The sequence below is a fragment of the Protopterus annectens genome, chromosome 2.part0 (assembly GCF_019279795.1).
Source record: "Protopterus annectens isolate FY-2018-M chromosome 2.part0, PAN1.0, whole genome shotgun sequence".
Lineage (NCBI taxonomy): Eukaryota > Metazoa > Chordata > Ceratodontiformes > Protopteridae > Protopterus > Protopterus annectens.
Window position 1 is genome coordinate 1,275,416,092 of NC_056728.1, and position 27,930 is coordinate 1,275,444,021.

At 42.7% G+C, this 27,930-nt stretch overlaps 1 protein-coding gene across 1 annotated transcript in view; it reads left to right on the top strand.

Annotated features, from left to right (window-relative positions):
* HERC3 (HECT and RLD domain containing E3 ubiquitin protein ligase 3) overlaps positions 1–27,930 on the top strand; it is a 1,624,372-nt gene that overhangs the window by 976,482 nt on the left and 619,960 nt on the right. The window contains exons 16-17 of the mRNA XM_044060395.1: positions 11,833–11,856; positions 11,960–12,049. Of these exons, the coding sequence (XP_043916330.1) occupies positions 11,833–11,856; positions 11,960–12,049 (114 nt within the window). The remainder of the gene's footprint in view (positions 1–11,832; positions 11,857–11,959; positions 12,050–27,930) is intronic.

The following is a 27,930-nucleotide window of genomic DNA, read 5'->3' on the forward strand; positions in this document are numbered from 1 at the left end:
CTCTGTTACTGCACAGATTTCGATATTCTACATTTTTAGGAGTGCCTCGAGAGAGTGCATTTTGAGATTTAGACTTCTAGCATTACCTTCAGATTTTGCATGCTTGTATCTGGTATGGTGGTGGTTATGTCCTTTGAACCTTGCCTAAAAAAGGCACTATAGGGGTGGCAAGAGCTTTAACCAGTAACCTGAATTGCAGGGGTGACTGGTGCAGACCATCTCTGGCAAAGCATCGTGGTTTGTCAATCATGTCATCCCAGGCAGACAGATACTGGATCCCCTTTGAATGACACCAGAAGATTTGCCAATTGTTGAAGTCAATCATTTTGTTCTTATACTGTGGTATCATTCTGGGCAAAGTCAGGATGCTACTCAGGGGTAGGGTCATACCTGCCTGGGCCACATGATCCGAGAGCTCTTCCATGTCTCTTCATGTAGTCCAGAGAGGTACGTCTCATATCATTCACTGCAACATGGACAATGACAGTCATATTTGTACTTTTTGTGGAGTGACTTGAGTGCATGCATTATGTGGCTGATCCTGGCACCCAGCAGGCAGCTGACTGTAATTTTCTCCTTTTTCAGCCTGGTGAGTGGGACATCAGTGTGCCTTACTATAGAATCACCTATGACTAAAGTGTTTAGTGTGTTGTCTTGCCTTAGGAGCTGTTGTTGAGTAACACACTGGTGTTGTGAGCTATGTGTCACTTTGGTTGTGACTGGTGTTTGTTTGCGTTTCATCTTCGGAGGTACTTGTTGCTTGGGCAGGTTAATGTTAAGGGCTTGCGTATATGTGGGTTTAGTGTTGCTGTGTGTGGGTTTAGAAGGGCTATGTGTTGCCTGAGGTGTGGTGCAGGTGTTAACCTTCTCCTCTTGACTGTCTAGCACAGTCTTGGCTGAAGAGAGCTTTGCTTCCAGTTTGGCTATGTAATTGCATCTCTCTCAGGTTGTAGTGTTGGGTGGTAGGAGGAGAGGGTTGTCTGTGTACATGAGACAGTTGCTGCATTGCCCCAGTATGCCCAGATTCACCAGGTGGACAGGAGAATTCACCGGAAGCTGACCCTTGGACATGCCTGTTTGGGAGCTTTTTTTTAAGTACAAGAGTTGTTTTCTCTTACCTTTGCAAGGTACTTTGCAATTATAGGCTGTTTAGTGCCTACGATTAATTTCACCTTATTAAGAAGGGAGTTGAGTCCTTGTGTCAGTTTAAGGCTTCCTAGTGCTTTCCAGCAGGTTCTAGAGCAAGTGCTAGTCACAGTGGCTCAGATGTTAGTGCTACTACTGAGAAACCAGCTAGTTCTAAGGGAAGATTTAAAGAGCAGACTTTCTGGCACCTGGAATAGTTTAACTGTAGCCCCGCTGTGCTGCACAATGCGGAAAATGCGCAAACACATGCGTTTTTAAGCCAGAAAGATGAAAGGGATAGAAATCAGCCCAAAAAGGGTAATAAAATTGCAATTTCAGAGCTGGAAACCCCTCCTCTAGTGTTAGATGGGAAGTACGATGCTCACTACTCCCACTGGTAAGCAGTAGGACTTCCCTTTACCACAGCAAGGTCTATATAGCTCTGAACACAGAAAATAAAGTCCTGAAACCAGCAAAGCCTGGTATCTGGACTCTACTAGCTAGGAAAGGTGGGAAACGAGCAAATTAACCAATAAAAGCTAAAAACTGAGCCCAGTTCCATCAGTCTTCAATCAGTCAAGTTCTAACTGCACACTCCTGCCACTAGGGTGCAGGGGAACCTTCACTGAAAAAAGATGGCCTGGATTAGTGCTCACATTATACAAATAAAACTAGATTCAGCAGGTCTGAATCTAGTCTATGCTACAGCAAACAAGGCATACCAATTTCAGAAATAAGCATTTCAAATAAGCAGGCACAATAAGCCTTTAACCAGAAATTCCCAGCTCAGAAGGGCAGAGTCTAGCCTCTCCTCCCACAAGAGTGCAGACCACAAACCTTAACGTAAAATAACTGCCCTGAAGCCAAAGTGCTTAAACTAGAACAATACACTTTTAGAATAACAGACACTGGGCCTTCAATCAGCAATGCCCAACTTAGAGGGATGTCAGCTACCTGTCCTGCCACAACAGTGCAGACCACAAACCTTTATGTAAAACAACCAGTCTGAAGCCCAAGTGCTTAACCAAAAGCCTTAGAATAACAGTTACAATTTAATCAGGCTACTACCAAGCAGTGATAAATACAGCAGAATAAATACAATTGAGTACTTTTAAGAAGAGTCAAAACAAAATAATGTAGTAAAGTAGGAAGAAACACAAATACAGTAAAAGCAAATGAATAAAGTGCAAAACATTTTTTTTTCATGGACCTGGTGAAAACTCTGCATGGAACATTGAATCTCCTAAATTCAGAGAATAACCTGATCCATGGAATAGGATAATTGTGCATGTTTTCCAAGACTAATTACATTATAAGTTGGATTTTAGCTACAGAAAAGCTTATACTTGCAGCTTCAGGAACTGGAAAAATAATAAGTTTGGGAATATGTTTGTGTGCTTGGAGTGTGAATTACAAAAAGCTATGATAACAGTTCTAGGTGCAGTTAAAACTACAAGGATGTATGCAACAAAGAGTATAGCTTATTTTGGTGTGGCAGGAAGTCTTTATAGTGACAGTGGTCTGCAAACTTACTTCCATTGAAGGCAAATATGCTTACAGACCACCCTCCCTGAAAAAATAGTAAACCAGTTAACTATACAGTAGCATGAAGCTGCATGAATGGTAAATGAACTATGATACTTAAAAAAAAAAAAAAAAAAAAAAAAAATTGCACTTGCTTTCTGATAGCCTGCAGACAAACTTATAAAAAATTCTCCAACTTCCGCAACAAAAAAGCAACAGAAATCAAATTTCCGCAGATGCAGTAATTAGAGATGTTCTTTGTGTTTCACTGCTGCATTCCTAACCATTGGGTTATCCATGCTGTGGTAGCCCTCAGTCGGTCCGAATACCTGTCAAGGTTTTGTGCGTCAGCTGCTGTCACTTGCTGGGTGATGTCCGGTCATCCAAGCTATAAAGTAGAGCAAGCAACACCATTACCTCAGTCTTTCTTGCCGTAGATCCCGTAGCAGAAGCAATTCACAACAGTGCCGGTCGGTTGTTTCCAGATTTTGAACTTTAGGTGTAAACATCTAAAGCTAAGTACCCCATTGGGGATCCTTCCTTTTTCTTGCACAGATGCCCGAAAAAGTTAATAACTGGCTCGCCTGTGGAAAGCAAATACCATACCGAGACTTACATTCATACTGCGTCACTTGCTTAGGCCCAGATCACGAAGTACCCCGCTATCGGTTCTGTGCTCTCTTTAATGTTAAAACTGTTCATCGTAGAGCTCTGTTTGTAGCCGGTTATTTTCGTCTTCCATCTCCAATTACCGATATGCCATCTATCAGTCAGCAACCGCAGATCTTCCAAAAAAACATAAAGATAAGGATAGCGACAGACCGCATAAGGCCAAGCCTTGCGATGACACCACCACTAAACAGGTCATCAGTTCTTAGGAATTCAGTGAGGCGCTTTCATAGCCCCTGACGCCCGACTCGATTACTTTGCAGGCCTCTACTGAGACCCTTTCAGAGTCCTGTATGCCGCAGATGTCTGCATCGTCTAAAGAGCCTTCAGTTGTCTCTGCCTTGGTTGGGTCTGGAGCCACTAAGCAGACACCGGCTTCTGAGGATACCGCTCGCACTTTGGATTTCACTTCAAGGCCTTCACCCTCTCTTCCAACTGACACACTGATAGCACTGAGGGATACTCTTCAGGCAAGACTTAGAGCTATTCCAAAGAAAGCAGCAAAAATTCTCCATTCCACAACTAGAGTGCTTTAAAATGGAGAGATCTCATCACTTTCACCAGGGATAATCAGGCCACTTCAGCCAAAAGGAGAAGGGAACCTTCTCCAGACGTCCAATCAGATTTAGACTCGGAGGGATCTGACACCTTTGTTTTTGAAGAGGAAAATCCTCTTACTGCCTGTGAAGACTTGGATGCAGAATAATCTATTCCTTCTGCATCACCTTCGCAGGTCTTTTCCTATGGGGAAATCCTCCACACCTTCTGGGAACACTTCCAGTGGGAATCAGCGGATTTCCCTCAATCCAAGAAAAGACAGAGAGTTTCTGGACCTACCCCAGCATAGGTGTCTGGCCATCCCAACCATCTTGGAGGTGGTAGATGTTTACCAAGAATCCAGCCTTACACCTGACACACTTCCACCTGCCTCTAGAAAACCTGACAGGTACTACAGAGTACCTGACTCACACAAATTCCTCTACAGAAATCCTGTAGCAGGTCCAGAGGTGATTACTTAGGGACCTAAGGGAGTTATGGCTACCTCTGCAAAGAATCCTGCTTCCTCAAAGAATCCAGAGCTCTGGGCAGATGGGGTAAAAAAAGTATATACTTTTGCAACTTTAACTATAAGGGCTCTCAGCGGTCAGTTCCATATGTTAAAGTATCAACAGCACACTTTGGAACTTTCGAAACAGAACATTTCTGCTTTACCAGATTTTTGTCAACAATAAAAAGATAGCAGAATTACTGCACTTTTCAATCTCAGGTGGCGAAGCACTCCTTGCACTGTGCATTTAATGCCCTAGAAGCTTCTAGCAGGGCAGCAGTGACAGGATCTGTTATCAGAGGACATGCATGGTTGAAAAAAGGGGTCTATGTTAAATTCCCGAAAGCCGACAATGTCGAATTTGACATTGTCGACATGAGAAAAGCAAAACTGCAGAACATCAAACAAGTAAACTGAAATCTCCGTAAGGGGAGGTTTCCATTTACTTCAATGTAGTGTGGTCTCAGAGTTGGTATATTTAAGTAGTGGGGGTGTGGTTGGTGCAGGGGGCTTGCCCCCCTGCCTACAGCATTTAGTTTATTTTGTTTTTATTTTTTTTTTCTGAACATTCAATGTTTTAACAGTTCAATCACTAAAGGTCGACCTTTAGTAATTTGAACTGTTAGATATTGGATGTTCTAGTATAGACCCGAAAGAACAACCTCTTCCTGATCATCTCAAAGGTGAAATCATGGCTGCACCTCTTGACAAAGGCTGCTTGTTCGGACAGAAAACTTGAGGTATTTAAAAATATGGAAGACAATGCAAAACCAATGCAGACTGTTAAAGATTTTCTTCAAGTACAACCTCCTAGGTTCAGCAGAAATTTTCCCTCTAAACACTAGTCCTTTCCTGCACCAACCAGGCAGGCATAAGGCAAAACCTGTAGGGACAGACCCACCAGGACTCAAACTCAGGGCCAGCAAAGAACAAAACAGTGACTCCCCTCAAACAGTAGAGGAGGGAGTTCAAAAGCAACCCCGTATGGAAAAAACTCTCAATAACTACCTTTCCCATGTCTGCCTGCCTCCACTACACCAAAAGCTAGGAGGAAGGCTATCTCTATGCAGAGAAAACTGGAACTGTATAACAAAGGATCAGTGGGTCTTAAAAATCATTGCTCAGGGGTACAAATTCAATTCCCAAGAACTGCCACCTCCAAGAGGGTATCCAGACCTACCTCCAAACCAGTGGGCAGAAGCACTAAAACAAGTGCAAAACCTAATATCCCTAGGGGCAGCAGAACCTCTACCTCCAGAACAAGTTGCAAAAGGATTCTATTCCAGTCTATTCCTTGTTCCCGGGAAAGAAGGGATTTGGCGTCCCATCCTGGACCTATCCTTTCTCAATACCTTCCTGGTAATCCCAAAATTCAAAATGCTTACCTTAACAGCTTCTACCAATGCTGCCAAACAAAGCTTGAATGGTCACCTTAGACCTAAAGGATGCTTACCTGCACATCCCAATAAGGGAATCATGCAGAAAATTCCTGCGCTTCAGATCCGGATCATTACACTTTCAGTTCTCTGCTTTGCCCTTTGGCTTATCTACTGCTCTCAGGGTATTCACCAAATGTCTTGCTCCTGCCATTGCCTTTTGTGGGCAAAACAATGTACAGATTTACCCTTACCTGGATGCCTGTCTCATCCAGGCAGATTGCAAGGAACTGCTCCTGCAGCCCTTCTCATTTGTAAAAACCCTACTCACCTCTCTGGGGTTCACTGTCAACAAAAGGAAATCAAAACAGACACCTACAAGGAAAATCATATTTCTGGGAGCATTACTGGACACAGAACAGCAAATGGCCTTTCTGTCCCCAGAAAAACAAAGTTTCCTACCAAAATACTTCACTACTCTGGCCTCCCAAACCTAGCTTTCTGCCAGGAAATTCCTGCAAGCTCTAGGGTACATGGCCTCATGCATCCTCCTGGTACCTCTGGCCAGACTGCACATGAGGAAAAGTCAGTGGTACCTAAAGAGCCTATGGTGTCAACACTCACAACCTCTGGACACCTCCCTGCCTGTGATCCCTTGCATAGGATCCGAGTTCATCTGGTGGGACCAGGCCTGTGCTCTGCATAAGGGACTTCCATTCACCCTCCCTCCATCAGACCAGATCATAACTACAGATGCTTCGGACATAGCCTGTCGTGCCCACCTAGAAGACAGATGCGCTCAAGGTCTCTGGGATGCACAAATACTACCCTTGCACAATCAACCAAAAGGAAATGATAGCAGTGCAAAACTCTCTGGCATCCTTCAAACCCTACCTAAAACCAGGGGTTCTTCTCATAAAACCATACCACACCAGTCATGTGGTACATCAACAAACAGGGAGTGTCTCAATTTGCAGACTAGCTATGAGCCTGTGGCTAACAGCCTCATCCATGGGACTACATCTCATAGTCCAATATCTACCAGGCATCAACAACACCCTAGCAGACCACCTAAGCAGAAACCTGCTGGACCCAAACGAATGGCAAATCCACAGACACATTTTTCTGCAAATGTACCCACACATGGGGACCCCCCCCCCCAAGGTGGACCTCTTTGCCTCTCATTTAAATCGCCAAGTACAGAAATTCTGCACCAGGGAGTACCGTCACCTGGCCTGGAAGGTCGATGCCCTGTCCTTCCCTTGGAATACCCTCTTTGTGTATGCATTCCCACCTCTTCCTCTCATTCCAAAAGTATTAATCAAGATAGGGGAGGAAAAACCAAGAGCAATGCTCATTGCCCCAGATTGGCCCAGACAGCATTGGTACCCACTGGTGCGCAGCCTATCTCACCAGCCCCCCTGGCAGCTACTTCTGGTACCTCACCTGCTATCCCGGGGGAGGGGGGGACAATGCTGCATCCAGACCTTCAGACACTCAAGCTGTCAGCATGGCTTATTCTACCATAACCAACAAGGAATTTATGCTAAGCAAGCAAGTCCTTGACATTATCACAGAAGCCAGAAGGCCCAGAACCAGAATTGAAAAGATTCTGCCCCTGGACCCATTCCAAGGGGGGCAGACATACATCTGCCCTCCATTCCTCTTATTCTAGATTATCTTGCTGAGCTTCTTAATAAGGGTCTCTCCTTCTCCACCGTAAAGATCCATGCCTCTGCCATCTCGGCACACTTTGATACAGAACAGCCATTGTTTTCCCACCCTCTTATCAAACAATTCCTTAGAGGAGCCTCTAATATCAGACCTCCCAGAAGACAGCCCTCCCCAGCCTGGGACCTGAACTAGGTTTTAGAAAAGCTTACTTTGCCTCCCTTCGAGCCTGCAGCATCCTCAGAATTAAAGTACCTCTCTTGGAAGACTGCCTTTCTCCTGGTTATTACTTCAGCCAGGATAGTGTCAGAGTTTCAGGCTTTAATGACTATTGAGCCATTTATCATCTTCCATGCAGACAGGGTCTCCCTGAGAACCAATCCCTCCTCCATGCCAAAGGTGGTTTCGGATGTTACCCTCAACCAGGCCATCCACCTGCCCACCTTCTTCCCTAACCCTCAGAACAAGGAGGAAAGGATACTGCATTCTTTGGATGTGCACAGACAACTCAGATTTTATCTGGATCGTACAAAGACATTCTGGAAAACTGATCAGCTCTTGGTCAGCTTTAAAACAGGGGCACAGGGGAAACCAATAGCCAAACAGACCATTTCCAAGTGGATAGCACACTGCATCCAATTTTGCTACTCCTTGCATGGAAAACCACCCCCTAGGACCATCAGAACCCATTCCACGAATACAACCTCTACTTCCACAGCATTCCTTAGAGGGGGTACCCACCAAGGGCATCCTGGAAGCTGCCACATGGACTTCTTTCCACACCTTCACCAAACATTGCCATCTGATTCTATTCTCAAAAGCTAGGGCTGGGTTTGCCTCTGCAATTCTGCAGGGCATGCTCACCCAGTCTTAAGTTTCTGTCAACCTTCCACCCTTTTCCTCAGCTTTGGGAATCTTTCCCAATGGTTAGGACTTCAGCAGTGAAACACAAAGAACATAGTACAGTTGTGTACACTCAACATACATGTAGATGTTCAAGTGTGTTCACTGCTGCAGTCATGCTTTCCCTCCCTCCTTCCCCCTGATATCTGCTGTCCTTACAGAGGCACATATTTCTGTGGGGGTCTCTGACCCCAAGGCTACTAATAATTAAGATTGGACTTCTTTGGTTGGTTAAGGCAAGAAAAACTGAGGTAATGGTGTTGCCTACTCTCCTTTATAGCTCGGACGACCTGACGTCACCCAGCAAGCGACAGCAGCCAACGCACAAAACCTTGACTCTGGTATTCGGACTGACTGAGGGCTACCACAGCATGGATAACCCAATGGTTAGGACTGCTGCAGTGAATACACTGAACATCTACATTTATGGTAAGTGTACACAACTGTACTTTTGTACAAAAAACAAAATGACATTACACTTATAATAATGAATGAAGTCCTAGCTATCTAAACTGTTGTACATAAGCAGTTTTACAGACTACATAACAAACATAAAACTTGGGTTTTAATTTTGTGCCTTTCTAATGTATGGTTTTAAAGACATGGTATCAAGTCCTGGTTCATTTGTACTATTCAGAGGTAATTGCCACTGTCATAATCTGTCCAGTAGCAAGTACAAACGGTGTGTTCGTTAAATTTCACCTTAATAAAAGTTTACATTTTATAGGTTTTAGAGTTTATTTAACATTACTGTGGCTTTGTGCTAAAGTGCATTTAATTGCTAGTTTATAGTGACAACAGTTTTTATTTGACATTTACTCTTAAGCCGAATCCTTGAAAATAAGTACAGTAAAATGATGGCTAGGGAGGTTAAACCTGCTTCACCAGGTCAGTAGCTAACACTTCAGCTTTTTTCAAAAATGTGTCTTAGAATGCTTGTGATGATGCTGCATGGTCATTGATTTGTACTTTTTTTTTTAAATAAATATAAGTTCAATGTTCAGTCAAGAGGCGGAGCTGGATTTACTTCTGCAGTCTTGCAAAAGGTGCTATAAACAGGCCACCAATTTGAGTCTGTAAGGCAAATTCCTTGGTACTCTTATGAGTCATAAATTTCCTGCAGCAATAATCCGTATGGTTACATTCCCATTATATGAGAGACTTAGCATTGCTGTCAACATATGTTTAACTCAGTTGTTGCTGCAACATGGACTCTCACCCTCAATGGATAACTCTTCATGTTTTGGGTATGGTACCATATACACAGTTTTGGCAGGCTTCCTTGTTGCTTGTTTATTTTTTAAATTGTAGGATTATTTGAACTTTTTCAGACATGTTAATTGCAAACTGTTTACAGATTTAAGCAGTAAATACATGTTAGGTAACTCAAATATATGCTTTATAGTTTGGTCAGTGGTGCTGCGGTAGCGTTGTCGCCTCACAGTAAGACTCTGTCCGGTTCGATACTCAGCTAAGAGCGTCTTCTGCGTGGAGACATGCATGAATGGGCGTACCTTCGTTGAAGGTTGTGCGTCAAGGCTGGCAACTTGGTACGTAAAAATCAACTGCCAATCATTAGCGGACCAGGGTTCCGCTGTGTGGCGACCCCTAACTGGGAAAAGACAAGACTAGGGAGTTTGGTCAGCCTATAATGGCTGTGGAGTAAAACTGCATCTACACCCACTAAGGGACAAAACATCAATATTAACATGCAGCTTATTTTTCAAATAGTGTTCCTGCAACACAAAGCCTGTTTATCTGCTGTTATATTATCTTGTACAAGTCTGCATTTTTCAAGATCCAGTCTGAAGCTAAATTATTTGCGCATTGACGCAGCATTTTTTAAGTTGTTTGCAGTACTCTTTCAGATAAAGTTCTCTGATAGTCAGTAATTGTGGGCTGCTTCTATAGACCTATTCCACCACAGACGTTTCACATTCTCAGTGTGTTTTAAAATATTTTGAAAATAATTTCTGTGTTCAGTGATTTTTTTTTTTTTTTTTTTTTTCAGTCACACGTTTACTGGCTTGGTGCATCTTGTGGAGAAAATGCAAAGTAACAAAACATTATGTCATCAGACACCTCCTGTCTTATTTGAATGTTGAGGCTACTATAGTAATGCTTGTAACACAGCAGTCAGCTCATTCTCCTAATAGGCAGTCCTGTACCCCATAGTCATCATGTCCCAGACTTAAGTATGTTGGCTGAAGACCTTTTAGCCAAGGTGGAACATCTCCATTAGTGGCTGCTGTAAATCATAAGGGTTAGAAGTGTGTAGAAGACCCCTCCTAACCCCCCCCCCCCTCCATACTGGGAATTCAGTCACAAAGCCTCTATCCCCATATGGATATATTTTTTCATTTAGATGGATTTTTGTCTGACAAAAGTTAAATTAGTTTTTCACTTTGTTGTCTTACATTGAAGTGTATTGGCCATCAGCTTTTCATTCAGAAGCTTAAATCCATAGATTTTTGATTGGCATACTAAATTAAACTAGTTTCAAAATTATCAGTGCAACAGAACTTTTGTTCAGTCTAAAAACAAACTCTCAGATGTTGGGATATTCACACTGGAGTTCCTTAAGGTGAAGCCTTGGGGACAGTTCTGTTTTCTCTTTTCACAAATTGTATTATTGAAGTTATCCTAGCCTTTGCTATTGCACTTCATGCTGATTTTTAACCTTCCCCTTCTAGTGTAGAGCAACTGCTGCAAATTGCCAGTAATTCACTATGGTAGTGGGCAGGTTTTACCAAACTGTCCAAAAACTCCACCAAGGCATTTACATGCAATTTGGAAAATACAAAAAGATACCAGCTAACTAAAATATATCCTAGCCGATTCCTGGTTATGCCCTTGTCCACAACCAACTTGAGCTTCAAGCCCTCTCCTTCTACCTCCTGCTGCATCTTACACCCAACTGTACTGACCATTTCTGATCCAACTGTGATGGTAAAGTCAAACTTAGTAAACTGTCTATCCCTCCTTTCTACTTTATATGTTCTGCATTAGCATCTTGTATTAATCTACTCTATATGTTGAATTATGTTCTCTGTATGTGTGTTGACATATTACCATTGCTCTGTACTAACTCATTGTAAACCTCTCTATATTTTTTATGTTTCTTTTATATTTTATATTGTTTGATCTTTCTTATTGTGTACTGTTTAAGTAAATCTGGAGATTTTCACCCTGGGTCTCCACTGAAAATTGGCATTTGCTCAGTTGGACCAACCTGTTCAACAAATGTCAAATAAATAAATAGAATGTATTTTTAGAGATCGCCTTAGGACAGTAAAATGAAACAAATTTTAAGTGTTAGGAAACTTCGTTAACTACACTGAGTTAGGTAATTCTCAAGTTTGTAGAACTTTACACTGATAGGTCAAAATGATGAGAGGTTTTAAGATTTTGTAAGATAAGCAAGACAAGGTATTTCTTTGAATTTACCTGCATGAGTAACTGTAACATTAAAATCATTTCTGCCGTTTAACACATTTATTTTCTGTTTCTTTTTAGAAAACTAGATCATCTATCAAGCAGGTAATATTGTCGTTGATGTTAGCTATTTTTTAGCTTTAATTTTTTGCAATTGTACTTATTTTACTAGCATCCATTGACTTGTCTGTGGATTTCCTTAAAACAGGATTCAGTGCTGCTGTCTTCTTACCCCTTTGTGTTTGATGCTCAGGCCAAAACTAAAATGCTTCAGACTGATGCTGAACTGCAGATGCAGGTAATAGCCTATTACTATCAAATGTACACCTTTCTCTCTACCTTCTGTGTACTTGGGCTGTGCTTTCTTCAGCCCGAAGAGGAGCTTTTGTCACCTCTTAAATATTTGTCTATCTTTATTTGATGGCATGACAGATTATTTCTTCTTTGGTTCTACCTAATTTGTGTTTTTAAATTAAGTTCTGATACAGTGTTAACCCTTATTTGATTGCAAAGGTCATTGCCTAATTCAAATGATGTATCATAAAAACTACTGTTTAGTATGTGCACGTACAAGTCAACAGAAAACTTTCAGGTTATTCTCGTAGTTTGCTTCTTGAAGTCTGATTTTTTGCGTGCAGTCTTTCTCATGTGAAAGTTATGTAATGTTTTGCTTTACAAGTATCTTTGAATTGCAAGGAAGGTTAATTGCATTTGTTTGATGGCAGAAGGAGATGCATAAGATATATTGTAGTCAGCCCTTTTAAGTGCATTAACATTCGGTAATTACGTATTCTCACAACCACATTTCAGTACTCGCAGAAATCGCAATGTTTCTGTGAAACGAGGTCTGCTAAGCATTGAACCGTTATTTTTGTTGTTAAATATGCCAGCTTCAGCGTTTTCCAGGAATAGAGTGTATTAATAGGACTTGATTTGCTTTGAGCAAGAATGAAGAAGTGTTTCATTGGAGGAAAGGCTTAAAAATCTGTTTGTGTTAGAGAGGACTGAATGCATGTTGTATAGTAATACGTATTATCGCAACCACATTTCAGTAATATTTCTGCGAAACGAGGTCTGTTAAGCTATGAAGGGGTGTATGAAGTCTTCAGAATTGTTGTGTGCAAGTGTTTCTTTTTATATTGGAAGAGAAAACAGTTGAGAAATAGTCTTCCCTGGTAAGGGCCTTTTCAGCCTTAGAAGAAGGAGTGCTGCTTGTCAGTGATCATTCATCATCGAACTCATGCAACTCACCACCTTCACCAAAAGGCAACTGGCCCACTTCATTTCTGTTTAGGTGTACACACTGCAAGGGGTGATTGATATGTTTGGGACGTGTGTGTGTGTTCGCGTGTGTGTGTTCGTTCATGTGCAGCACCTGTTGGTAGTACTGTAAGTGGCTGCAACGGCAACAGAATTTCTCATGCACAGCACTATCCATCTGAAGCGGGATAACCGTTTAACACCCCCGGCCGAGGAATCTGGATGGGAAGAAAGGCATCACTCTCTGAGGAATCACTGTCTCCTTAGTCAGAATTTCTTGCAAGGACATTTTTTTGGGATGATTATTGACCCTGAGAAGTCACACTGAAAATTCCTGAGCAACCTCTCTTTGCTGAGGTTGTCATCAGCAAGGCAGAATTTGCGATGCAGCATGACACCGTGGAGTTCACCAAAATAATGACACGCCTAACACGAGTCCATTTATAGTTTTTTTCCTCTCCCCATGCCTCAAACCGTTGGGGACACATCACTACTTAGTTGCATACACACCTCTTTAAAGCTTAACAAACCCGTTTTCTGAGAAATGCAACAAAGTATGCCAGTTCTGAAATGTGGTTGCGATAATACGCAAGTACCTAACATTCATATACTCCATCTCTACTTTCCCCTTTACCCATCTGTCCCATACCCTGTTAAATGCCTAAGTGGATTTTTTCTCCACTACCAGTTTTGGTAATCTGTTTCATGGGTTCATACCTGTTTCTGTGAAAAAGTACTCTTGGCTATCTAGGGAGTAATTTAATTTGCAATGATCTATTGCATGTGCCATTTCCACCTCCCTTGTGTACTTGTGGATTGCAACTTATGATCCTGGGCAGTAGTATTATGTATCCCCTGACTGTTCTGGTTTCAAATGAGAAGAGCTGTAGCTCCTCCAGCCCGTGGCAGTATTCCTTACAGGAATATTGTTTAAAGGCAGCTGTGTTTACCATATCGTTGTACTGATACTTCTAGCCGGTCGTTATGCAGCTGATTTGTTTTTGCTGAGCATAAAATCTCACAACATCTACATCATCTGTAGTTTTACATTGGTAATACCTTTTATGGAAGGGCATTGCTATAAATACTCTGCTGCCAGGTGCTACAGGACCATAAGGATTTGCTAACAGGCAGTGTTTGCTAGACAGAACAACCATCCTTGTAATAAGTGGCATCAGCTAACCTTTTGCTAAATGTCTCTCCACTTCTGCCTTCAGTTTTACATAAGCCTTTAGCATCTTAATGTGATGAATGATGCTGTCAGGAAAGGCTGTGTTTTCTCTGGTCCACACATTTTCTTTTTGTCTTTAATATACTGTTTATTATTCGGTGCACCATAACAGGGAGTGGATAATTTATTTTCGATGGGTAATGTATTGTCATGGACATTCAAATTGAATGACCAAGGTGGCCTTTCCCTCACCATGAGTAAACAAATGAATTTACTTAAGACCCTACTGTATTGTGTTGATATTATACAGTGGCATTATTTTTAAAATTAGTGTCTTATTAAAAACACCCTTGTGTAATCTGAACTCCACCAGAGTTGTGTCTATTGACAGTAGTCAGCTGGAATACATATGTGGTGTACTGCATATTCAATTAATGTGATGGTGAATCCCCAGGACATGAAGCTTCTGCATGTTGTACCACTGGGTGTATGTTAGCAGAATGCAGAGTTGGGCAGGTACATGCTGAAGTGAAACAATGTAAATTGTATAGCATATACAAGTATGTTTCAAGGGAGTACATTTCATATAAATGCAGTAGTTTACATACATTTTCTCTAGTTTGCAGTGATAAGAAATGGCATCTGTATTTTGTAATTCTTTCTAGCTGAATTGATACATGTTTCAGTACAGCTTACAAAACTCATTTTGTCCCTTAATTGGGATGAGCTGAATTTCAGTGAGAGGTAAAACATTACCAGTATATAATAAGGTTTATTTCTGTCCTCCCTTTTTTCTTTACATATAACGAGGACGTATGCTTATGGAATAAGTATTTTCAATGACCATTATCCATGTACATTCACATTGATACTGTTCATAAGATTAGTACCAGCTAGGTCTGCAGGAAATTGGACCACAGGGGGGAAAAAGTCAAAATACTAGAGAGACGTTTTTCAGCCAAAGCTATCCTTGATGAAATACCACCATATGACCTCAGATTCTTAAGTTTATTTAGTACTTCATCTATATTCCTGGCCTGTGAATATAATATACTTGAGTAAATGATAAACTACAGACCCCATTCAGGAATACAAATTCAAACACTGGACAACTTTCCAAATGTGATTGCCTTTCTCAAAGTCTAAGACTCCATCTTAGTCTTCAAGACTGCCTGCAGCTCAGGCCATGACTTGTCACTGAAGTAATGCATGTTGGAACCAGATAGGATGCTGGTACCTTTAACTCCTCACCAGTTACACCTTCACTCATTTTGATTCAGCCTCTGTTTTAATGGGGAAAGTGTTCTATAAACATCAGTTCATATTTTGCTTTATACAAGCTTAGTTGTGTATCTCAAATTCTGAAGTACTCCTGTCTGCCGTCATGCTTCAGATTCTATCCTGTGATCCAACTTTATTTTATTTATTTTATTTTATTTTACATTTGTTGGCTGGGATAGTCCGACTGGATACATGTCCATTTTTAGCGGAGGCCCAGGGAGAAAAGCTCCAAACATACAGGCAAAAACATACATACATGCTAAGGGTTTTAGAAAGTCAGAAAGGTTTGGCATTCCAGAGGAATGTACAATTTTAACAGGGGAAAAAAGCTCCAGTTGTGCAGATAAAAATATATATATCAAGCAAAACATATATATCAAGCAAATATTACAAGTATGGTGAGTCCCTCTAGAGGGATCCACAATTTTAACAGCTTGAAGTAGAATATAAAAATATTAAGCAGGTGGATTACAGCAACAATTTTTTTACAAAGAAATGTACAGAACAAGATGTTCTTCATCTCACATTGCTGCAGTCCTAACACTTGGGTAGTCCGCTGTCCCTCGGTCGGCCCGAATATCAGAGTATAAGGCTGACGTCGGTCAAGGCGCATTTGACTGACATCAGAACGTCAGGGTACAAATGCGCATGACCGACGTCATATCCTCAGTCTTTTTTGCCGCATGGTCCGATGCAGAAGCAGTGTTGCAAGTGCCGTTCGGCGTTCTGAAATTTTTCGAATTCGGAGTTTCAGACCGAAGTCAGAGTTGGTTGAGTACCCCGTTGGGGAATATTTTTGTTTTTTCTTGCCTCAGTGGTTTACCGGATGTCAGAAAAAGTGAATAACTGTATTTCTTGTGGGAAACAGATACCGCATAGGGATTACCATAATTTGTGTATACCTTGTTTGGGACCTGAGCACGACGTTGTTGGGTGTCGCTTTTGTGCTAGGTTTAATAAACGCACTATAAAGCGTAGGTTGGATTGTGCCAGGTTAGTCTTTGGGAAGCGGTGCAATTACAATATGCCGTCGGATGCTCCGACGCCGGCTTCTTCAAAGAAGCGCAAGGACAAGGCAGTTAAACCTAGGTTAGAGGAGTCGTCCGAACCGGACGCCGGTTCTTTAGAGACGTCAGTGGAACCGGTGGTTCCGACGGAGGCCTCTATGGAGTCTCAGGGAGAGACTGTGTTTTTACAGGATGTGGCCTCCCAGGAGGCAGGTCAGGCTGTAGGGGCTTCTCAGGTAACTGTACTCCCCTCCCTTCCTAAGGTGTCTAGGCCCTCTCTTTCTGCTTCCAAGGCTTCCCCTAGAGGCAGGTCTAGTTTTGCTTCTGTGGGTGTCACTCCTAGTTCGTCAGGTTCTGTGCCCAAAAAGCACATGCTTAAAATGGCAGAAGATTTAATTACTTTAATTAGAGGCTCTATGCCCCCTCCTGATAAGAGGCCTAGGATGGAACCTGTGTTAGGGGATTATGAGCAGGCTTCGGATGTGTCTGAGTCTTCGGCTGAAGACTTGCAGGAGTATTCTCATTTTTCTGATTCTGATGTGGATGATTCTACTCCTTCTGCTTCTCCTCCTGAGGATTTTTCTTTTTCAGAGACCCTGCACTCCATGAGAGAGCATTTTAAATGGGAAGGTCAGGATTTCTCTGATTCCAGGAAAAGGCTTAGGGAATTTTTGTTTTTACCCCAGCATAGGCCTTTAGCTATACCTCCTGTTCTGACTGTAGTGGAAGATGTGTTTGCAGAGGCTTCGCTTAATCCTGATTCTTTGCCTCCTGCTCCTGTTAAACCGGATAGGTATTACAGGGTGCCTGAAGCTCATAAGTATCTTTTAAGAGTCCTAGGGCAGACCCAGAAACTGTTAGCCAGGGGCCTAAGGGTGTAAAGGCTTCTGTTGTCAAGAATCCGGTTCCTGCAGATTAAGAGGCCAGGGCCTTGGATAGATGGGGAAAGAAAGTTTATACTTCTTCCACTCTAGCCATGAGAGCTTTGAATTGCCAGTTTCACATGTTGAAATATCAAAATTATCTCCTTTCACAGTTGAAATCTAAGGTGGATGCTCTGGCGGAAGGTATTGATTGTAAAGAGTTACAAGATTTAGTGCATGTTTCTGAACAGGTGGGTAAGCATTCTTTGCAATGTGGTTTTGATGTTGTACAGGCCTCGTCTAGAGTGGCTGCCACTGGGTCAGTTCTTCGCAGGCACGCCTGGCTGAGGGATCAAAATTTATCTGACCATGTTAAAACTAGGATTTTGGATGCCCCTTTGCAATCTGATGTCTTGTTTGGTTCTCCTGTTGAGGCAGTTTTAAAGAAAATGGAAGACAAGGCTAAGTCTATGCAGACTGTTAAAGATTTTTTGCAGGTTCAGCCTCCAAAGTTTAGTAGAAATTGGCCTACTAAAGGGTGGACGTATCCTTCTTATGATTCCCAGTCTAGGGGTAGATCTAGACGTGGCAGGGGCAGAGGTCAGGGCTCTTTCAGGCCTAGGACAGGGAGTTCTCCTGCACAGTCTTTGGGTGAGGGCAGGGGTCAGTCCTTTCATAAACAGACCCAATGACCTACCTTTTCAGCTGCCAGAACCTTCTCGCCTGGCAGCACCTTTGGGAGGAAGGTTGGCACTTTTCAAAGAAAATTGGAGTTTGATTACCCAAGACAAATGGGTACTGGATATCATACATCACGGTTACAGGTTTTATTTCCATACCTTGCCTCCTTTCAAAGGCATGCCAGACATTCCTCCTCAACAAAGAATAGAGGCTCACAAGCAAATTTCTCTGTTACTCCAAATAGGGGCCATACAGCCGGTTCCTATGCCAGAAAGGGGCCTGGGATTTTATTCTCGCCTGTTCCTTGTGCCAAAAAAGGGGAACACGTGGAGACCGATTTTGGATTTGTCTAACCTCAACACTTATCTGGACATTCCCAAGTTCAAAATGTTGACGTTACAACAGCTTTTACCTCTACTGGGCAAGGATCACTGGATGGTAACTTTGGATCTCAAGGAGGCTTACCTTCATGTTCCTATCAGGCTAAGTTGCAGGAAGTATCATGCTGGACTGGGACTTCTCACTATCAGTTCTCTGCATTGCCCTTTGGCTTATCTACTGCGCCCAGAGTATTTACAAAAGTTCTGGCTCCAGTGATAGCATTCTTCAGGCTGAAAGGAATACAAATCTATCCTTATTTGGACGATTGCCTGATACTGGCTCAAGGAAGGGACGAGCTTCTTCGTCATTTGGAGTATGTGATAGCAGTGCTAAGATGCCTGGGGTATTCTGTGAACGAAATAAAGTCCAGTCTAGTACCCTCTCAAGACATGTGCTTTCTGTACAGAACAAGATTTCCATTGCAAGCATTTGTGAGCAAGAAGCTAGTACATTACTGTTAAGTTAGGGATTATGGGGATTAATCAGGGTTGGTACATGGACAGAGCCCCCCAGTGCCTTTTATAATACTGTTGGAGGCCTTTTTTTTAAAGAGGCTTAGAGAGGGTTCCAGGGTAATGTCTGTTGGAAGTAAGTTCCAAGCTTTTCCATGGAGTTGGCAAACAGGGAGTCACCAGCTGAGTTATTAGCTTTCAGTGTTTGGACTAACAGCTTGTTGGATAAGCGTAATGGTCTGAAGTTACTGTATGATTTTATGATAGTTTTGAGTGCGGGGATGTTTTTGTGTTGGTTGAGGATATTATGTGCTACTGTTAGCTGATTGAACTGAAATAAGCTTGGCAGTTCTAGCCACCCTAGGAGATTGAGGTTATGGCAGTGATATGTAGATCCAGTGGTGAATCTGGCAATATGGTGGTAACAGTGTGAGAGTTTGGTAAGCTCTGATTTGTTTAGGTTACAGAGTATAGGGGAAGCATATAGAAGGGTGGAGAGAAGATGAGAGCCAAGCGATTGTGATTCTAGCTATTGGGCTTAGAAAAGGTTTATTTCTATATAGTGAGCCGAGCTGTTTGTTGATGTTTTGATAGTCTTGTTGATGTGCTGGTCGAATTTGAGATTATCCACTATTACTCCTAAGAGCTTAGTTTATAGCATTTCATTCAGTTACTGAGTTACTCTCTAATTTAAGACCTGTATCCAGCAAAGGAGGGTTCTTCCTATTACCTTTTCTCTTCTGAGCCAGCTTATGCAAGGCAGCTGTATTCCCTGTCGATCAGATTGTCTGTCACATAGTATTTTTTTTTTTTTTAAACAAGCATCTTTATTAAATTTTCACTTATAACATAGGCAGTCATATATTTATATAAATGAAAACAAGCCATATTGACATGTTTTACTTGCAAACATTAACATTACTTATAATCTATCTAGTCATTTTCAATCAAACATTACATAGCTCATTCAAATCCTGCCGCCTTTTAAACCTCATTCCTCCTCTAAAACATTATTCTGCATGTATTGTTCCCACAATTCCCATTTTTTCTATGTAATTTGTTTCTACCCTTTTCTGAAGATCCCATTACCAGTTTTGTCTCTGTTACTATATTCACGACTTCTAGTACAGTTGGTTTAGACACGGATTTTCATTTTTTAGTAGTTGCTTTTTTCCCATAGTACATTCTGAGCTGCTACCAGGGTATCCCCATTCTTGCTTACCTGTAGCTGGTCTTTTCAACCCTCAGTATCAATCCAAGGTGGTTTATTTCCAGCTCCTCGTTTTCACTAAAACGAGCCCTTGTTTTATCTGGTAGTGTTGACCCCACTACTTGGCATCAAACCTCTTATAATCAGGTTTCATCATTATTAAATTTCAGGCTGTGTAGGCATTATAGCCGTCAGCAGTGACATATTTGTCCTGGTTATTCACCCAGAAGATAATAGGTTTTGCAAACCTGGGCTCTCTATACTTTTATTTATTTTTTTTAGAATAATGTTCATTAAGCAGAAGGAAAGGTACTTGTATAGTAAAATCGTCTTTGTTGGATTTCCAGTTGTGCTTATTCTCTTTATTCATTCTCTCTCTTTGCATTTTGTATCTGAAACTCCCATGCATGGGTGAGCTGCTTACCATGACATCTCCCTTCACACTAGAAAACTGTGCCCAGCCTGTAAAGCTAACCGTTCTTTTCTGCCATATACACAACTGGGTCTTGATTCTGACCTTCATTTATGAAAAGTTCCTGTGTTCAATGCCTAAAACTTAAACTTCCGAGTGTCCTTGTAGCTGAGAAGTAACAAGCCAAGTGTCAAACTGTGACATTGTTACTGCTACGTCAGAGAAGGGCATGATTCAGTGATCAGACATAAGTTTGCCAGGTATCTGAAGGAATAAGTCCTGGCCTAAACTCACTTTTAGTAAAATGGCAGTAGTTGAAGACTTTTTGCTGGATATCAGATCAGCATCATATGGACAGAAAAGTAGAAGCCAGACCTTGGTTAAACTGTCTTAGAGGCAAATTTTCTGAAATGACCTTACATTTCCAGTATGTCGTGATCTTGTCCTTATCTAGTAAGTGGTCAAGCTTCCACCCATCTTACTTTCCACTTAAGTTTCTCCCTTTTTGGCATTGCTGAATGAACCAGTGTGTGATGGTGACAGGCCTGATCCAGAAAATGGTCCTTGTAATGATCTGTCTCTTAATTATTCATATTTAGGGCTGAGGGCTGTTTTCCACTGTGCTCATTTAGCCCTTTGGGGAACTGCAGTCCATGTATTCCCATTCCAAGGCTCCATTGTTGAAACTTTCAACTTTAGATACTTATTTGAAGCTGTTGGAGACATGACCATGCAGCAACAGGAACTCTGCTTTAAGGCATAGGGCCTGATGCAGGGTCATTCATGTCTGTGTCATCAGTAGAAAGTGTCCGTGAGCTGTGGATCCATGTTCATAGGTGTGTACTAGGCTAATGACCACTGGGACATTTTTAAACCTAGCCATTCATCTCAAATCTGACAAGTTCTGGTACCCTTGATAAGTGTAAAGAGGGGCTTGGGAGATGAAACTTTCACAAGCAGGGGCCTGAGAGAGTAACCATTTACAGGATGCCATAGGTGCCAAAGCAGGGATGAATTTCCTGTTACCCATGCAACTGTCCAAATTAAATTGAAATTGGATTAGGGAGGAACTCTACTTCACATGATCGGGGAGCCTATTCCAGAGAAGCAGTAGTCTGTGGGATACATATCTGGATCTCCAGCAGGTCCTGTTTGTCACATCATGGTTCAAGTCCTTAGAGTGGGTAATTCTGGTGCTGTTTGTTTTGTGGATAATGCAATAGCTCACTTAGGGTTTGTCTGACATTGCCTTTTATGCCAGGCATACAGCTCCCCTCAACAACCTGTAGGAGACAAAAAAACAGGGATGGGATAGGACTTTGAGGCAGTCTATGTAGGGCAGATTATTTGTGCCCTGTATTATTTTAGTGAGGATCCTCTGGATTTTCCATTATATGTATCATGGAGACCAAACAAATCATGTGATGTCCTATCTTGCCTTCATTCTTAGGTTGGGTTCGGATCTGAACATCGGATCTGACTTGCTTGAGGGCTTCCACTAGCTCGTGGCTAAAACCATATCCCATCATGCACTAGGACAGCACCACCGATCTTGTTTGCTGCTAAACAAGATCGGGTGCTCTTCCTGCTAGCTCTGACTAAGTAGGCTTTTTCTACATATTTTGTCAAAACTGTTAGAAAAATCTGTGTTTATTTGCTGTGATAGTTACTGAAGTATATTGTGTGTTAATTTATTTCTTCTTGATTTTTCACTGCTCTTGGCTGACATTTCCCCACAAGGCCCTTTTTCTGCTATCCCGGCTTAAAATTTAAATTACTAAAAACTAATTTTTAGTTAGAGGGCTTTCCTATCCTTTCCTTTTTGATTCTTTCCCTTTAACTCCCCAAGGCTTGTTAATTTGAGTTAGAGAACTGCCTTAGCCCATTTAACTTAAAATGCTTTTTCTGTTGTTGGACCTCATCTAAGTGTGTTCTTGCTGTTATCTTGTGTGCTGTTATCTTGTTACTGTTTACTATTAAAAAAAAAAAAAGTAGTACAGTATATATTTACATATTGTGTAGTTGTTTTCCTTATTGTGGCTGTCTATCTTCAAAGGATTCTAAGGAAGCTAAACCCTCTGGGTTTACAAAATTTGTTAAATGTGGTAAAAAAATGTCTATTACTGATGGGCATATCATTTGCATGTACTGTCTTGGAGCGGTTCACCTCCAAGAGTCCTGTGTCATCTGTCACTAGTTTAGCCACAGGGCATTGTTAGAGAGAAAAACACAAATTGATATTGAGGCCTATTAAAAAAAACCCTTTTCTGAAGCGATCGAAGAAGGTCAGGGTTCTTCAGAATCTGGCCAATCTCCTCCTTCAAAGTCAGACAAATTGGGGAAAAGATCCTAATCTTCTAATGCTCAGTCGCAGCCATCTAAAAAAACTGCCAAAAGTGTCAACTCTGGACCCGAAGGCTGTTGGGTCCAAGAAGCCTACTACTTTGGCTCCTTCAGTTTTGATGCCGGTGGTATTTCATGTGCGGAGCTGGTCACCGGAAATTGGATCTGATATCTCTCACTCCTAAGGTCTCCATTGCTACAGTCGTCCAGATCTCCTTCCCCCTCGACTCGATCTTCCAGGATCCTGTCTGACGACTGTGTGGATTGTGTGATGCAGAGGCTGTTAAGGAAACCAGCATTTACCAAACTGTTGTTGGATTCGACACACAGGGCTTCGGAACTGACAAAGCTCACCCTTCCAACATAGATTCCTCCTTTGATCTGATCTCAGACCTCAGAGCCAGAATGTCCAGAACTGATTGTGGTAGAACCATCGGAACCGTGACCTGTCTCAGGATCTTCAAATCTGAACATCGCTCTGGCATCCTCGGCTCCATTTGACCTTAAGGAGTCTAGGAGCCGATGCTCTCCAGTCTGGTCCGGAGAGGGGAGTCTGATCGCACAGTTGTCGGATCCAAACTTGCCTCTTGGAGTGTCGGCTTGGCTAAGCTTAGCTCCTACCTCAGCCTCTGAGCTGACCCCCTTGGTTCTGGGTGATTACCTCTGATTCTTCGGAGCCAGGAGTTTCCTCTGATCAGGGGTGGGGCTTTCGCGGTAATGTGGAGGGTGCTCCACTCTTGGTGTCTGTCTCGGTACCACTGCATCCACAGGGTCACCGAGATCCTAGGCTTCAGGGATGCCACATTGGGTGTCCCCCTCTTCCAACACCTCTTCAGAATACCCCTCTGAGGAGGTCCCTCGGAAGAGGTTTTGTAAGAGGAAGCACTTAAATTCCCCAGAGGAGTCTGTCCACATCGGATGCAGACCTTGATTCTGAAGGGTCCCCACAGTCACCTTCTGAGGATGTCTCCTTCAAGAAAATCATAGAAATACTAAAACAGAGAGGTGGCTGGAAGTTAACCCTTTGGAGGAGGAGTCTGTATACCTGAAGGCCTTTGGATCTCGCCCTTCCTCCAATTGTGTGTGTCTGCCTTTTGACAAAGCAAATGGACCTAGTTTCTCAAGGCATGGGAGTCTCCATATTCAGTGGACCCTTTTCCTTGGAGGCCAAATAAGTTTATCACCTCTCCAGCAGACAAAAGCTTTCTAACCAAAGGAGTCCCAGTAGATGCTATGGTGGTGGCGGCGGCAGCCACAAAGAAGGAACTCTGAGACTTCTGTCCATCTGCCGAAGGAGTCTTGAACGATGAACAGATATGCACCTTTTCTTCAGCGACTTTTGCACTTTGCTGAATTATCTGACACATTTTACTAGACTTCAGTGGAATATCCTGAGATACCCACCAAGGTTCAGTACCTGAAAGGGGTATCAGAGAAGGTTTCCTCTCAGCTCTCCACCTTAAATTCAGTGGTCAACTACTCTGAGACTCATTTCTTATGCAGCGGATGCTGCGAGCAGAGCAACGGGTTCAGGAATTGCCCTAAGGAGACATTCCTGGATATGCTTGTGTGACTTTGTGGAGCCCTTTAAATCTTCTTTTTAAAAACCCCTTTCAATGGCTTGTCTTTGTTCGGGCCAGAAGTCAAAGACACTAATCAGGTGTGAACAAGAAGGAAAGATTCTCTCTGCCGTAGGGGTCCATTTTTCCCTACCCACCAGACCTTATCCAAGGGGTCATAAAGGAGGAACAATGTGGGTTCATAAATCCCAAAGAGCTTTCCAGGATGCAAGTGATGATTCGTCCCCCAGGGCAGAGGAAGAAGTAGTAATGGAAGATGCTGGCCATGTGGCAGAGGGGGGGGGGTCTGCAAAATCAGGGCAACAGGGAATCCTTCCTTAAGCCCTTTCAGTGCTCCTGAAGGGAGGCCCACCTGTCCATCTCTGGAGGCAGTCAGGGTCCGCTTATCTAGCCTGGCTTACAATAACAAAAGAAAAGTGGGTAAAAAACATTGTATCCAGATGTTACTCCATGCCCTTTTCCTTTCCCCGTCCCAAACATATAAAAGCATCCTGGATGTTCCACCCAGTCAGAGGGAACAGGCAACTCTAGTAATACAAAAGTTGCTAAACAAAAGAGTCATCCAAACAGTCAATGGAGACAAAATAGGATCTGGAACTTACTCAAGATTCTTTTTAGTTCCAAAGAAAATGGGGGACTGGAGATCCATTCTAGATCTCAGCAAATTAAACAAATCAATAAGAAAGTCAAAGTTCCGGATGGTAACACTGCAGTCTTTACTCCCGTTTCTGGGACAAGATGATTGGATGTGCTCTATAGACCTCCAGAATGCATACTACTACATAAAAATGGACAGGCAATCCAGGAGTCCTCTGCACTTTTGTCTGGGAGCCAGTCACTACCAGTTTTGTGCTCTGCCCTTTGGACTGACTACAGCCCCCAGAGTATTCACCAAGTGTATGGCAGTAGTTACTACTCACTTGAGACGCCTAGGATTCAGAGTGTTTTCATACCTTGACAACTGGCTCTTAACCGCCACCACTGAGCATCTACTAATGAAAGCAAGAGACACAACCTTGCATCTCTGCTGTACCCTAGGGATCACAATAAACTACGCAAAATCTGCCTTGTTGCCATCTCAGTATATCATTTTTATAGGAGCAGATTTAGGTGCAACAAAAATGATGGCCAAACTTACTTTGGAAAGGGTTCAAGTTCTATGAAGTCTGGTCCAAAGCCCTCGGTCCAAGAAAAAAGTACAAGCAAGGGCAGTTCTGAAAGTCTTGGGGACCACGGCAGCAGCAATAACCTTGATCCCATTAGCATGTCTACACATGAGAATTCTACAGTGGCTACTGTTCACTCAGTGGTCCATGCAGGAACTACCCATGTCCCGCCAAATATTTATAATGGAATCTTGCAAGAAGGACCTTCATTGGTGGCTTTACTCCACTCATGTGACATTAGGTCAACCCTTTGTACTTCCCCAGCCACTAGCCACAGTGACTACAGACGCTTCTCAGGGTGGAGGTGGGGCATTATCTGGGGAAACGCAGTCCAAGGCACTTTGCAGAATCATGAGGCCCATTTGCACATCAGTGTCCTAGAGATGAGTGGCGCTTTTAGCGTTGCAAGCATTCCAGGATTGGGAACTATTGCAATACAGACAAACATGTCATTTGTGTGGTACATAAACAAGTAGGAACCAGATCTTACCCCCTTTGTCGGGAGGTCCTGAGAGTATGGCAGTGGGCAACCTCCTCTCAACTCTTTCTGGTAGCAATGCAGATCCCAGGGAAATCCAACGTGATAGCAGACAAAACTCAGCAGAACAATTATAATGTCTCATGAGTGGTCCCTTAATTAGGAAGTGATGGAAAAGATTTTCTGCAACTGGGGCCAGCCTTGCCGTGACCTTTTTGCTACATCCATAAACACCAAATGCAGCAACTAGTTTGCCCTGATCCCCCCCTTTGGGGGAGTCACTGAGGGATGCACTTGTTCATGATTGGCCCTCAGGTCTCCTTTACGCCTCCCCTCCCTTTCCATTGATACCCAAAGTTCTTCAGAAAACCAGGTACTTGGGAAGGAACTTGATACTAGTCACCCCATACTATTGGCCTCCTAAAGTCTGGTTTCCCTTTCTGTGGCCTCATCTCCAGAAGGAGCCTTGGATTCTGGACCCAGTTGCAGATCTTCTGGCTCATGCGCTGGGAGTGCTACACCCCTCACTTCAAACCCTGACATTGACAGCTTGGCTGCTCCAGTTCAAACGATAGCCAGGCTCCCTAACCTTTCTCCATCAGTAAAACCTGTCCTGATTTCCTTTCATAAGGCTTCAACGATAAAGTTATATAGAAGCAAATAGAAATAATTTTCCTTATGGGTGTTAAGTAATCACATTGATCCTTTTTCTGCCCCAATATCTTCCATTCTTGAATTCGTAGCAAAGCTGTTTAATGAAGGTGCAGCTGCAGCTACTATTCAAGTTCAGTTAGCACCGATGTCTAATTTCCATCTTGGTGAATCAGGCCCAAATGTGATGTCCCACAGACTTTGCAAAGCTTTTTTTAAAGGTACTCTTTTATTAAGACCACCCATTAAAGCCCCTCCAGCACCATGGGACCTGAATTTTGTCTTATCCCATTTGATTCTTCCCCCATTAGAACATACATCATCCAGCAATCTCAAGTATTTGACTTGGAAGACGATTCTTTTGACAGCCATTACTTCTGCTTAGAAGAGTTTCAGAGCTGCAAGCATTGTCAATAAAGCCCCCCTACATGCTTTTCCACAAAGACAGAGTATTTCTACATACAAACCCATCCTTTCTACCTAAAGTATGCTCAGAATCTAATTTAAACCAATCCATAGAACTACCAGATGTTCTTCGTGTTTCACTGTTGCAGTCATCACATTTGGGTTATCCTGCCAGGGGTAGCCCTCAATCAGCCCGAATACCAGAGGCTTAGTATTTCTACATCAGTTGCTGTCGCTCCATGACTGACGTCAGGTCGTCAGTGGTATAAAATCAGGCAGCCAATGCCATTACATCAGTCTTTCTTGCCAAGGAGCCCGAAGCAGAAGCAGTTCGCATGAGTGCCGGTCGGCTGCTTACCTGAGTTTCGTTTCCGAAGTGAAGTCTACTAAAGCTAAGTACCCCACTGGGGATCCTTTTTTTCTTGCTCTAACCAATGTCAGAAAAAGTTAACAATTGTCTCGCCTGGAAAAGCAAATACCACATCGAGACTTCCATTCTTCACTGCGTCACCTGTTTAGGTCCAGACCACGACATCCCCCGCTGTCGCTTTTGTGCTTTGATCAATGCCAGAACTCTGTTGGGCCCTTATTGTAGCCAGATCTTTTCGCTCTCAGTCCTCAAATTCCGGTATGGTTTTGGTAAGCCTTCCGACTACCAACCTTCCTAAAAAACGTAAGGATAAGGACAGAGACAGACCGCACAGGTCCAAAACTGCCAGCAATGCTGCTGTTAAGCTAGTTGTCAGTTCTTCGGTCCTTAGTGAGGCACTTTCGCAGCCCCTGACAACCGCTTCTGTGGTTTCACAGGCTGCTACTGAGACCCTTTCGGAGTTCAGTA